Below are 12,780 nucleotides of genomic sequence, written 5' to 3' on the forward strand. Positions count from 1 at the left end.
GCGAGAGAGATCTCGAATGACGTCAACCAGCCACTTTTAAAGGGGCAGGCTGTCATGATGTCCAGAGCCATAGAGAGAAAGAGTTGCGACACTCTTTGATGTCACCGCCAGTGCAGTCACGTGGTTCGTGTAAACCGCTATAGTTCCAAAACATACGCTGGCTGTCATGTTCTTCTATGGGACAGACAGCAGCGATTGCGTTATTTAACGGTAAATATATATATATATATAAACATACACCCTACTACTTTTTCAGCTGTTATTGCATGATTACATATTTGTTAATGTCAGTTTTGCATTTTGAGAGGCAGGGTGACAACGAAAAAGCTGTATATTACTTAGATACGTTTTACATTTTTGGAGGGAAAAGCTTATGTTCATGTTCGCATGGACAGAAGTACAGGCTAGAACGGCTCTAACTTAAGTTTTCTTTTCCATATCATTCATGTGATGACAGATGTCTCATGATTTTCATTTTATCGCAACTGGGCTGTATTATTGATTACCGTGATTTTGCTTATAAATTCCGATTCAGCCATTAGCTTACCTTCGTGGTAGCCTTAGGTCTGCCGTGGTCCATTCAGCATTCGCCATCGCCTAGCAGCTAGCTCACTTCTGATAAGTGGTCACCCCCAGACCACAACGTGAAACATGATCATGTTAAGACTAAGAATATAATTTTAAGATTAAGCCATTCACATATTATCAAAAGCATTATGCTTATATGTTTGGGTCTATAGGTAAGTGCAGAGCTATTAAGATTTTTCTCTACGGCTCTGGGTTAATGCACAGAGTAAGAGTAAGGTTAGCTGCAGAGAGAGTGATAGAGAACAGTGACAGGTGACACTCCCATTGGACTCCGTTGTACCTTTTTGCTTTTTTGAGAAAGAACAGTCCATTCAGCATTTTCACCCACTTCTTCTGATGAGTTGACCACACAACCATGATAATTGTAATATTAAGCCATGCACAAAGAATCAAATATATTAAAGAATAACAACTCATTAAGCTTGGATGAATGAATCAAATATTGTTTAATAAAAAATACTGAGTGAGACAACAAGATGTGTGTGTGTGTGTGTAAATGTGTGTATCTAACTGGAAAAACAAGAACAAAGTGAAGGAACAGGGAGGAATATTATAAGTGATTAATACATTTAAAAAAATCCTCCACATACATCAGGCTTCAGAGTGCATCAGGGCTGAAAGGAAGAACAACATTCATAATAAAGGTACCTGGCATAAGATAAAAATGAACAGTGTGGAACCAAAAAAAATGGGAACAAGCATGAACAAGGAACAAGCATGAATAATATCAACAAACATACGTACAGTGGCCACAACAACGATACTGGTGGTCCAGCAAGATCTGTTGAGACAGGGGCACAAATATATTCTAACAAGCCAGTTCACTCAGGACTGCCTAGAAAATACTTTCTCTTGCATACATCAGACTCACACCTGTGGAGTTCCACTATGCACTATGGCCAGTCACTGTAGGGCAGTTCCTCTCGACAACGCATACTAACATCCTCTTCATCTGTGTCCTGGACACTAAAAAGCAGATGAAGCGAAATAGGGCGACAATAGATTCAACAATGGACACAGCAGGTAACACTATATATAGGGCAAACCATTCACAACATATTATAACGTCGCAAATATACTATACTTTACCACACTTATAATAGCCCTGAGCAAATTCAAAAGTGGTTGAGGAGAGGGAGGGAGGATCCTTGGATGTATTCGGCCTCTCCATTCCCGGCACACCGTCAGCAGTCGCCACCAGCAGCCACTACCTGCAGACACCACCAGCAGCCATGGCCAGCACCAGCCACCATTACCAGCAGCCGGCAGCAGCAGCCGCCAGCAGCAGCCACCACCAGCAACAGCCGCCACCAGCAGCAGCCGCCAGCAGTAGCCGCCACCAGCATCCGCCACCAGCAGTATCAGCTACCAGCAGCAGCCGCCACCTGCAGCAACAGCCACCATTACCTGCAGCCGCCACCATTACCAGCAGCAGCCGCCATCACCATCCTTCGCCAACACCAGCCAGCTCAAGCAGTCATCGCCTCCAGCAGCAGCCGCCTGCAGCAGCAGTGTTTGGGGAAACAAATTAGTCACACTACTGTCTGAGTAATAAACATTTTAAAGCTCATTATGGCTTATGATAATTTTTTGTGTAAAATAATTTGTATTCCTACATGCAATCCAACAGCCCTTTCAAGGGTGTAATTAAACAAACCTTATTTCTACTAGCATCAGATACACAGTACTCAGCTGACTAGCTAACACCGCCAGGTTCAGCAGATACAACCTAAAAAAAACGTCCTTAATCAACCTTAATGATCCTAGTAATCTAACATCAATAATTTACTAAATAAAATATGTCAGAGATTCACTACTGAATTTCGTAATTTTTGGTGTAGCAATACCTTCTTCACAGCTCGCCAAATCGAGATAACTAAGTAGCAGGCAATGACTGAAAATCGGTTGTCTACTAAGTTAAGAAAATATATATAAATTGCACTGTGCACATACAAATAAATATAAGCATATGCACCATAAAGGGCCTATTTATATAATATACAGAGTTGACAATTCAAAAGAGGTAGCTATTTAATGAATTTACGCCTGGATATAACGTTAACGTTACCTTTACAGAGGGCGAAGTCAAGCTAACAAACTAGCAGGCAATCGGTGGTCTACCAAGATAAAACATATATATAATTACGCTGTGTACATACAAATAAAGATCAGTATATGCATCATAAAGGGCCTATGATACAATATAGACAGTTGACAATTCAAAACAGGTTGCTATTTAATCAACTTACCTCAGAAGTTACTAGACAGTCAGCAATGGAAGTGAATGATGTCCAACGCCATAGAATGGCTTTTTGGAACTACGTGAGGCTGCATACCCCGGAAGTAGGCGGCAAAAAGCGTACAACGGAGTCCAATGGGAGTGTCGCAACTCTTTCTCTCTATGGCTCTGATGATGTCCAATTGGATCACACCACCAATCAGCTGCCTGTAAGACACACAACAAAAAGAACAGACACAACGAATACACACAGAAACGACCCACAGGGTCGTAACAGTGCCATACAGTATACTGTATGTCCTACTTGTACATACAGTATGTACAGTGCCATACAGTATACTCTATGTCCTACTTGTACATACAGTATGTACTTCAATGACTCACAATTGATGATGCAAAATAAATGTTAAGAAAAGGAACAGGCATTCGACCGTCCACATGGTCTCATACCAGTTTTTCAAAAGCACTTTGAGCAACACCCTTAACACAATAACCCGTTTTATTTGCATAGTGCCTTTATCATACTAAAGAGTATTAAACATGGTGTTGTATAGGCTAGGCATTAATTTTTTATGATTGAGGGTCCTTTATGAAGTACAAAATGGTGTATAATAAATAACTACAGTAAAAAGCTATTGTTATTGACACTAAGCGTGAGGAGATGAATGTCGGCCGCTGCTGAGACAGCACAGTTGCCGTTAGTCTGTTATATTAGTGGCACAGAAAAACAGACCATCTGGTCCTCTGTCTTTGCCTGACGCTGAGCTCCATTATGGGCATATTTCTGGCTTTTAAGAGTAGTTGTACATCTGAGGTATACCTCTGTCAAAGGTTTAGGTTTGGGGATCAGATTCGGAAGGAACTTATATGGTGACTGTCGTCATGCTTCGTCTAAAATGACTCACAGTTTATCCTGCTGTGCTTTGACTAATAAAGTACATAGCCTATGCAATGAGAAATGTGGTAGAGGATTTTTTCTTGTGTTTTTTTGGCTCTTGAATTTGATTAAGCTGACTTGCTGATTGTCATGCTGTGCGCAGTCAGATACCAGGCAATGCTTGACTCATTTTCTCCATCTTGTAACTATTTGTGAAATTATGTTGAAGTTGCTGAATTAATCGAGAAAGCTTATTTAGCTTCAAAAGAGTTGGAGAGTTCTCTGACGCTTTGACAGTTGTTTTTATGTTTTAGTGAGTGAATGCTTGGAGAATGATATGTCTATGCGAAATAGTTTGTCCTTTTGTCCCATATCCATAAGTCTGATTCTGTTGCTTCTTATGGCTTCATGTTGTCTAGTATCGGGACATTCTAAAACGCTTAACGTGAAAAAGCTTAATGTGGCTTAAGGTTGGAAAACAACGGCCAATGATCACCAAATTTCTCATGGCCATATCTTGTCATGAACACTTAAGACTGTCAAAAAAACTAAACCGAAATCCAACGATTATAGAAAAGCTCACATTAACACATCAGTTTTCTTCTTCATTGGCGCCTATGGCGAGGAAAAGGCCTAATGTGGTTTAATGTACCTAAACAATGATCGATGATCACCAAATTTCTCTCTCATTTTGCTCCTCATAACCACTGAAAATGGTCAATATATCAAACCCAAAGTCCAATTATTATGGACGATATCTGACATAGTGTTTCTGCTTCATTGAGGCCTATTGAAGCTGCTTAACTGCTTAAAGCAACACAATGTAGTCCTTAAAGCAGCACTAAAGAAAATCTCGGGGTCCCCCTGCAGTTGATAAGCACAATAATAAACCAACTAAATATGCGTCTTTTGCAGCAAAGTATGAACATAACACAACATAGAGGGAATGCATCGACAGCAGTCTGTAGAAACAGATCTCCGAATTCCTGTAGTATATGCTCTTTGCATTTGGGGGGGGGGGGCAGTGTTCCTAACCAAACCAAACATCCTATGGCTGTTTTACAAGTGATAAGACCTGCTCAGAGTGCGGCAGAAGTGCCATTCGCCCTATTAAGAGTGAATGTGCCATCAAAATGATTTTGGAAACATTATTTTAAGGTAAAAAAAAACTCTTTAGGGGGCCTTTAAATAATGACTTCTAACTCATGTTGATGCTACACTGACTTGGCAGACGGAGGATGGAGTCTCTGACATTGCTAATGAGTGGTACACATAGTATTGCACTACGATGTAACGTTGTTGTCGTGGGTAGGAACATGACTCTTTTTGTCAGTCTTAAGGAAGTGCCATACTCCTCCGTGCACATTTACAGGCGTCGAAGACGTGCGTCATTGATGTGCGGTCACATGTTGGGAGGCACACGACATCCCACGCATGCCGCGTTGATGATGCAATTCTAATCACGTTTGGGACACAGACGCAGGATTATATTCAGGCCCTTAGGCAAACTGGGTACCCCCTTGGCACGAAATGTTTACCCTGATTATTGAAAATGGATGAAAAAGGGAATTCCTATATTGTGTTACTTCAACAGATTTTATGGAGGTCTTACTGCTATGCCAAGCTATGTTTGTTGTATGTTGTTCTGTAAGGGATAATGGACGACACGGTGGTCTGGTCACAGAAATTAATGCACGGTCGAGGTTGTAAAGCGGCCCCGACGCGGAGCGGAGTAAGCGGAGTAAGTTAAACCTCGTAAGTGCATTAATTTCTGTAAACAGATCACCGTGGAGTCCATTATCCCGCTTTTTCTACTGTTGCCACTTGCGTTGTGTTCATTTCCTGTTACAATTTAAACGTTTTAATCGCTAAAACTGTCTTGTTTGTAGAACTAATTTCTTCCGACATATAAACTAATTTCTCAACTTGCAGGACAAACTGCCGTTACTAGTTCTAAATGGATGGTTGCTACGGCCAAAGGCCAGTCGTTAGTTCTATCTCTCCCATTGTCAAGCGGGCGTATCCCAAAATTCTCCGGATAAACTTTAGCTTTGAAACATTGCTATTTTACTTAGCCTGCTGTCATCCATCTAGCTAAAAGCCACCTCCGTCATATGCTACAATGTTGCCATGTTCTGAATCTGAACCTCTGCATTTTACAGCTCGGATGCAACGTGACAGTTCATTTAAACCACAACGAGTTCGGCAAATTAATATACAAGTGTGATACGGCCAAAAAAATGGATCTACTTCATAGGTGTGCAAATAACATACGGTTAATGGTCGTTCTAAATTACATTGGACAATGGGATAAATGACTGACAGTGACTTCTATTCATTGTTATGTAAGGTCACCTGGTCAATACGTATAAATAGAGCCAGAACCAGTAGAAAGGCATATTTTATATACATTTACATTTAGTAATTCACTGTAGCTGACGCTTTTATCCAAAGCGACTTACAAAAAAGGAATACAAGGTACAATGCGGCAAGGACATGTTGGTGCAGCAATAAGTACTACTCGCATAGAATCAAGGACATGTTAGTGCAGCAATAAGTACTACTCGCATAGAATCAAGGACATGTTAGTGCAGCAATGAGTAGCCTACTACTCGTATATAATCAAGTGACAGTTCTATAAGGGGGATTGTCAAGTGGTCACTGAGATGTGAAATGCACATTTTCCCTCTATACTTGTTAATTATAAGTGCTGATATAAAACTGTATTATGTAAAATCACTGCACGGCTTATCTTATCTTTTATTTTGTCTTCTTAATTATTCTTTATTTTTAAATGATTTTACCTTGTGCGTTATGTTACGTTTGCTTTTGTTTATGTAAAGCACATTGAATGACCTCTGTGTATGAAATGCACTATATAAATAAACTTGACTTGACCTCATATCTGTTAATCTGACCATTCTCACACTATCGACACATGTAGCTTCACCGTCTGATTGGTCATACCAGTGTGTTCTGATCAGAGGGCAAAGCAGTTTCACTTTGTTTTGTTTTGTTTGTTAATTTGTTTGTTTGTCTTTTAATGGAAGCAGCGCACACACATTCATCTGTTTGTTTTCTATTCTTTAATGTGTTTGACACATGCAGCTGTGTTTGCAATGCTTTAAGTGCCATGCTGTGTGTAGGTAGATCACACTGCACTTATAGGGAAGATAAAATGACAGAGTAATTAAAATGAAAAAGTGCACATATCATTTCTGTTGGAGTGAGAGGCCAGACCATTTGTAACCAACGAGGGTGCAGGACAGGAGATAGAATCAAAGAAACAACATCTATGAAAAGTTACTAAGAAAAGTGATTAGTGTTTGTGATGGTTTCCCTTGACTGGATCAGGGGAGTATTCCAAGTACGTGGTTTAGTGACAAACTCTAAAGTTTAGCAAACATCTCTTTGTTAAGTTTAGCCAACAGGTGTCTGAAAGTAAGAACATTTATGAAATTAATCGTAACTATTTTGAAATTAATGATTAACAATGTATTATCTGAATGACTGCTGTGCAAGCGAAAAATCATCTTATTTTACAAAAATACATCAGAATCCTGAAAACTTGTATTTATAGTAGATAGCACTAAACGCAAATATGTCAATATTCAACACTACAAAGTGTTTTAAAAAGAGAAGAGCACATCTCTGGGTACAGTGATGTTTACCAATAAATTATTTTACACACAGCTACTTCATCTGGGGCCGTATTCACAAAGCCTTTTATCTTACCACTAGGAGTACTCCTAAATCGCACTAAAAGATTTTAGCTAGGAGTTTTCTCTTAAAAGTTATTCACAAAGCCTTTCAGACCTACTCTTAGTAAGGAAAAATGACAACTCCTAAACTAAGAGTGAGTCTTCGTTGCTATGGATGACGTTATTACTCATGCACGAGCTTGACTGAAGTGACCACCTTGATTGGCTGATGATTGTAACGCGGGAATGATTCCAAACACCTCCCTTACGATGATGAGTGACAGGTGACAGGTCTGAGAATGTGTGCGCTACACAAGTAGTGCGAAGGACGGAAGATGATGAATAAACTGAACTGAATAAAAAGGCCTAGCCTAAATGAATAAAGAGTAAGGCAAAACAAATAGCCTATAGCCTAATGAAACATGCGGATTGATGCAGTATCTTTGCAACATTAAATGTACCTGTCACCATAGCCTATGCCTACGTTTGCAAAGAGGAGAACATTTTAATTTGATTCACAATGAAACATTACATTTAATTTAAATGTTGACAATGAGTAGTTTTGGTTGTTGTTGGTGGCGTTATTGCATCCCTTTTATGCCTACAATGCAAAATTGTTCCCTCGCAATTAGAAGCTCCTAGCTGCATACGCATTTCAAAACATTGCAACGTAAAATGCCACAAAAAGGGTTTGTGAATAGGTCTTAGTGAGCTTTTAAGCTGTCCTAGTATTAGGTGCTACTTTTAGGTCTAAAATGCTTTGTGAACTACTTTTAGTGAAAAAAATTAGGAGTCCTAAAGTTAGGAGTGACACGCCCATTATTTTTAGGAGTTGCTCCTAAATTCTCCAGTTAGGAGCTACTTTTAGCCTTAAAATTCTTTGTGAATACGGCCCCTGTTCTTCATCTGTGTAGAAAGGGCTTGCTTTTATCCTACCTCTTATCCTAACATGTACCAGTACCTATGTGTTTTTTAATTAGTCTGTTTAAAAAAAAAAGAATATATTGTCATTGTGATGACCAAGTTCTATGGTGTTTTAAGCCCCCAACGTTGTCTTCCAGGCAGCGCTGCATGGAAGGTACTTGGGTTAGGCAAGGGTTAGGGTTAGGATTAGGTGCCTTAAAGTCGACAGTCGCAGTGCTGCCTTGAAGTCGACGGTGGGGGCTTAAAACACCATTGAGCGCTGACCAACTCAAAACAGCTATTTTTCAGACCGGTTTTCATTTACACTGGTGAAAGCTCTCATAAACACACACAGCAGCAGTCAAGCATGAAGACCAAATATTGCACTCCAGGCATATGATGGTGAGGCGCTATTTAAATCCATCAGTGTGACACAAAAATTGTGACACGAAAAACGCCTCAGTTTAAAATTCTTTTGAGACACCTTGCTGTTGACTAAAGCACATCATCGTCGTCCACCATTGTTATTTTCTGTCTCTCTGTAGTTTAATCCCTCAAACAGCATGCACATCTCACGAGTGGCCAGACAGAATTGTCTGCCTTGTCAGGAGAAAATTGATCCAAACAATATGATCAATAGAATTATCTTGACCAGTTGCATTGTGATGAATCTGGCTCGAAATGAACTTGTTTATAATGTCAGCTGTTTGTGTTTGATTGTTTGCATACATGTTTGTTTTGGTTTCACACCTAGTTATTACTTATGTTGAAAAATATTGACATGTTATTCAAAAATGTCTTCTTTTTAAAAGTATCTCTTATAGCATTTGGACAGACTGTGGTCTTTTCCCCTTTGTCTTTGACTTCATCAGGAGTCACCACCACCACCACTACACCACAAAGCTAGTTGTTTAAAGTATGCTATTTGAAAGTGTACAGAAAGGCTTCACTACTGTGAAGTGGACAAAAAATACAAAAATCTGTATGTATTGTGGCTACCTGGCAATGCGAGACAGAACAATGGGTCAGCTAACTGGAATAAAGCAGTCAGACAAAGAGGTTGCAGTGAAACAAACTTGGGAATTTATCTATAATGTGTGGGGAAAGGGAATGGGTAGCAGAAGGCAACTCAAATCTTTATGGTCCTGGGCCGATGCAGTCAGAGAGCTTGTGCCGGCTTCTGAAGATACCGTTAGTGGGGAGTGCGGTCCCTGCCACTGACCTATCCACCCAGGGCCTCCTACTTCTCTTGGTGTGTTACCCTTGAAATTCAGGTCCTCTCTCCTGTTTTAGCTGTTGTATCTTCCAGCTGTTCAGTCACTTCACATAAGTTTCACTTCAACAAAGCAGATTTAAACTACCACAGGCACTGCTCTGGGGTAGTTCCCATCCAACACTATGCCTCTCATCTGCTTTTGCTGGCCTGTCTGTAGCCATGTGAGGCAACGACTGAACCCTCACAGTCTATTTCTAAAAAAATAAATAAATAAATAAATTATGAGGTTAGTTCAGGGTGGAATAATTCTCTAATACTAACTTAAAGGTGTCAGCATGATATGATAACTTAAATATCTCTTATTTTCTAGGCAGCTGAGTTCAGTCTTACTGTACATACAGTAACATGCACAGGACACAATTCAAGTGTAATCATTTAAATCATCAGTTCAGAACTACCAAATCAAGTAAGAGGCCGAGGTATTGTGTAATACTCCATACAGATTCACAATATTCTTTTCTTTATTCATTTCTTTATTTTCTATTTGTTTACCTTGACCTGCAACTGCAGACTGTACAAGTCCCTCCACCGCACATTCAAAGCACTTAATGGATACTAAGCTGTATTTGACAAACTATTCCTCTCTTTACCGGGTTATGGGATTGACTCATTCTTCCATTCACTGTTACAGAGAAAATATTTTTCGGCCTTAAGTTATTATCGATATATCTCGGCCATCCCATGTGTGGAGCAATTGGCCTTTTGATCCAAATTGGAAGAGCTAGCTGAGTTTCTTTTGCCTCAGAACTTCAACTGTACAGAAACACAACTTTACAGAATGCTAAGAACTTCTACTTTCTCAATTCTGTCCACATTTTATATCCAACGACATAGAAAGATAAAACATTATGTGATCTATATTTTATAAAACTCTTTGTTTTTGAAGGCAAGGATAAACAGAGGACATAAGATACCTGAAAAAATCATCTGACAAACGGCCTTTAGCCAAGGGCAGATGGGGTTTGGCAAGCTGAATTGTTAATATTCTCATTAAAATTTAAAAATGCCTTTTGAGTGGTGAGAAGAAAAATCTTATCAGTATGCTGAAACTTGATGACTACCTTTCCCTGGTCAGAGAATTCTTTGAAAATGAAAACTTTATTACCAAAGGGGCATTTGAGTTGGACTTCTGCATCACGGTTACAGCCACCCTGTGAATCACGACCAGTGTGTAGCATTAGTATCTCTGATGATTGATACCTGCTGCAAATTAATACATGCTCCTAAATGAGTTCTGTTGCCTTCTTTGTGTGACTGCTTAGAGAGAAAGAGAGAGAGGGAGAGAGAGAGATAGGGAGGGAGAAGAAGAGAGAGAGAAGCTGGAGGGTGCACATGTACTCACTCACTCATACAGGAATAAGAGAAGAACAACTCAGGAGGCAAACGTGGAATCAGCGGTTTCCCTCCACAGTGAAGTGAGATTTACATTAGTGAGGCATAAACAGAGGTAATGAGGGTGTGTGTGTGTGTGAGAGTGAGAGAGAGAGAGAGAGAGACTCAGAACCACTGAACTTTCATTATGCACACAAACCTTAAAATTGTACTGTATGTTTGCATGTGTGTGTGTGTGTGTGTGTGTGAGAGAGAGAGATTTGGAACCATTGAACTTTCATTATGCACACAAACCTTAAAATTGTACTGTGTGTGTGAGTGTGTGTGTGTGCTTGCGTGATGGAAATTTACAAATTGTTGTGTCATTGGAAACTGGAAAAAAAGACTTGGCTTCTTCACATCACTTCGTCTCCCTGAATGTCATTCCAACTGTGACGTGCTTTGGGGCGGTACGCTGAAAGGGTGTTTGCAGACATTATCACGTTGTTCCTTTAACCACACTAAAAGTATAGGGAGAGTGTGTGTGTGTGTGTGATAGTGTGCATGCATGTAGGTGTGTGTGTGTGTGTTTGTGTGCATGTCTGTGAGTGTATGTTTGTCTTGATGTCTGTCTAACTGACTATCCCAGTCCCATTCTGTCACCTTCGGTAAACATTTAGGTGCTCTGAGCTCTTTTTAGACTTCTTCAGAGGGGGAGCGTTTCTCTCCACAGATGAAAAATCCCATTATGACGCAAGGGAGACAGATCCCTGAAAGAGAGACTAACAACCTGGCCCACGACTGCAAACTTGTGGGTTCTCCCCAGGTCGGCACACAGGAAAGGAAAAGTTGTACACACTCAAACTTACTTCAAAGACTTCTCTTGAACAATTTATTATGTATCATTCCTGCCTTGATGAAACACTATTTACAAGATAAATATACATTTTATGTAATACATACATTTGGCTAAAGACCTTGTCAACCTTGTCTCATAACTAGTGTAACGATAGCTAGCTGGTATGATCCATTCACTGTGTAGTATTTAGAGCGCTGGATTGGACCAGTAGCTGGTCAGTAAACCTCCCTCCCTCCAAAGGTCTGGAGGTTAGAGCCATGGGCAGGTCCAGAGCTCTACGTCCAGAGTTTTTTTTTAATGTTTGGCTTGCTGTCAGCAAGGAAATTTCTGTCCCAACAGCTTTTTAACTTAAGGGTTAACTGCAGTTCACATTAACACTTATTTTTGGCCCACGGCCCTCCACCAATATTAATTTTTGAAATAGAATTGGGTACCCCTGGTTTAGAGGGCAATTACAAGGTAAATTTACAGGGTAAATCCCATGTAAATATGGCAAGGCAGACACAGCATGCCATTTCTGTGGACTGACAAAAGCGGTATTAATCCTGCCTTCATGTCTCTGCCCCAGAACCTCTTTGCACTGAAGGTATTGCATTACTCGTGTCAAAGGTATTTTACTCCAAAATATTAAACCTAGCTTTGAGGACCATTCTTTTCAATTCTCTGTTTCTGTCAGTTCAGTTCAGTTTCAATCACTATCATATTTTCCCATGAGCTATCCAACACATTTTTTCCTTCAGAATTTCAGATATACACAGAAACTGTGACTGATTTAGGAGGTTGATTGATGTCTTGATTTGGGAGCGCTCTATTCTCATAGGTCGGCTACAGCACATTAGTGTGTCTTCTCCTTTGATGTTAAAAATGAACTTGAAGGGCTTTGGAGAGGAGTGCAGGTTAATGACAGAGTCCTGCAGCTTAGCTCTCCTTGTCCTGCATCTCCATGCGAACCCAACAGACCCACCCTATTTATCAGCTGTATTTGGTGTGCAGGAGTCACAGCTGCAATAAGAGTCTGAGCAACGC

The 12,780-nt window shown here is 40.1% G+C and overlaps 1 protein-coding gene and 1 long non-coding RNA gene across 2 annotated transcripts in view; both read right to left on the bottom strand.

Annotated features, from left to right (window-relative positions):
- LOC143142471 (mannose-1-phosphate guanylyltransferase regulatory subunit alpha-B) overlaps nucleotides 1–12,780 on the bottom strand; it is a 26,621-nt gene continuing 13,841 nt past the window's right edge. Inside the window, exons 12-13 of the mRNA XM_076303377.1 lie at nucleotides 2,999–3,034; nucleotides 1–54 (exon numbers count right to left, since the gene is read on the bottom strand). Of these exons, the coding sequence (XP_076159492.1) occupies nucleotides 3,027–3,034 (8 nt within the window). The 3' untranslated portion in view covers nucleotides 1–54; nucleotides 2,999–3,026. The remainder of the gene's footprint in view (nucleotides 55–2,998; nucleotides 3,035–12,780) is intronic.
- On the bottom strand, nucleotides 1,961–2,850 carry LOC143141989 (uncharacterized). The gene is made up of 3 exons (XR_012990850.1): nucleotides 2,838–2,850; nucleotides 2,246–2,317; nucleotides 1,961–2,088 (listed from the first exon to the last, which is right to left on the bottom strand). It is a non-coding gene; the product is annotated as an uncharacterized LOC143141989 (long non-coding RNA).

The sequence above is a fragment of the Alosa pseudoharengus genome, unplaced genomic scaffold (genome assembly GCF_046254945.1).
Source record: "Alosa pseudoharengus isolate Yale_2024_CS ecotype anadromous, Long Island Sound unplaced genomic scaffold, YU_APseudo_1.1 YU_APseudo_1.1_scf_24, whole genome shotgun sequence".
Lineage (NCBI taxonomy): Eukaryota > Metazoa > Chordata > Actinopteri > Clupeiformes > Clupeidae > Alosa > Alosa pseudoharengus.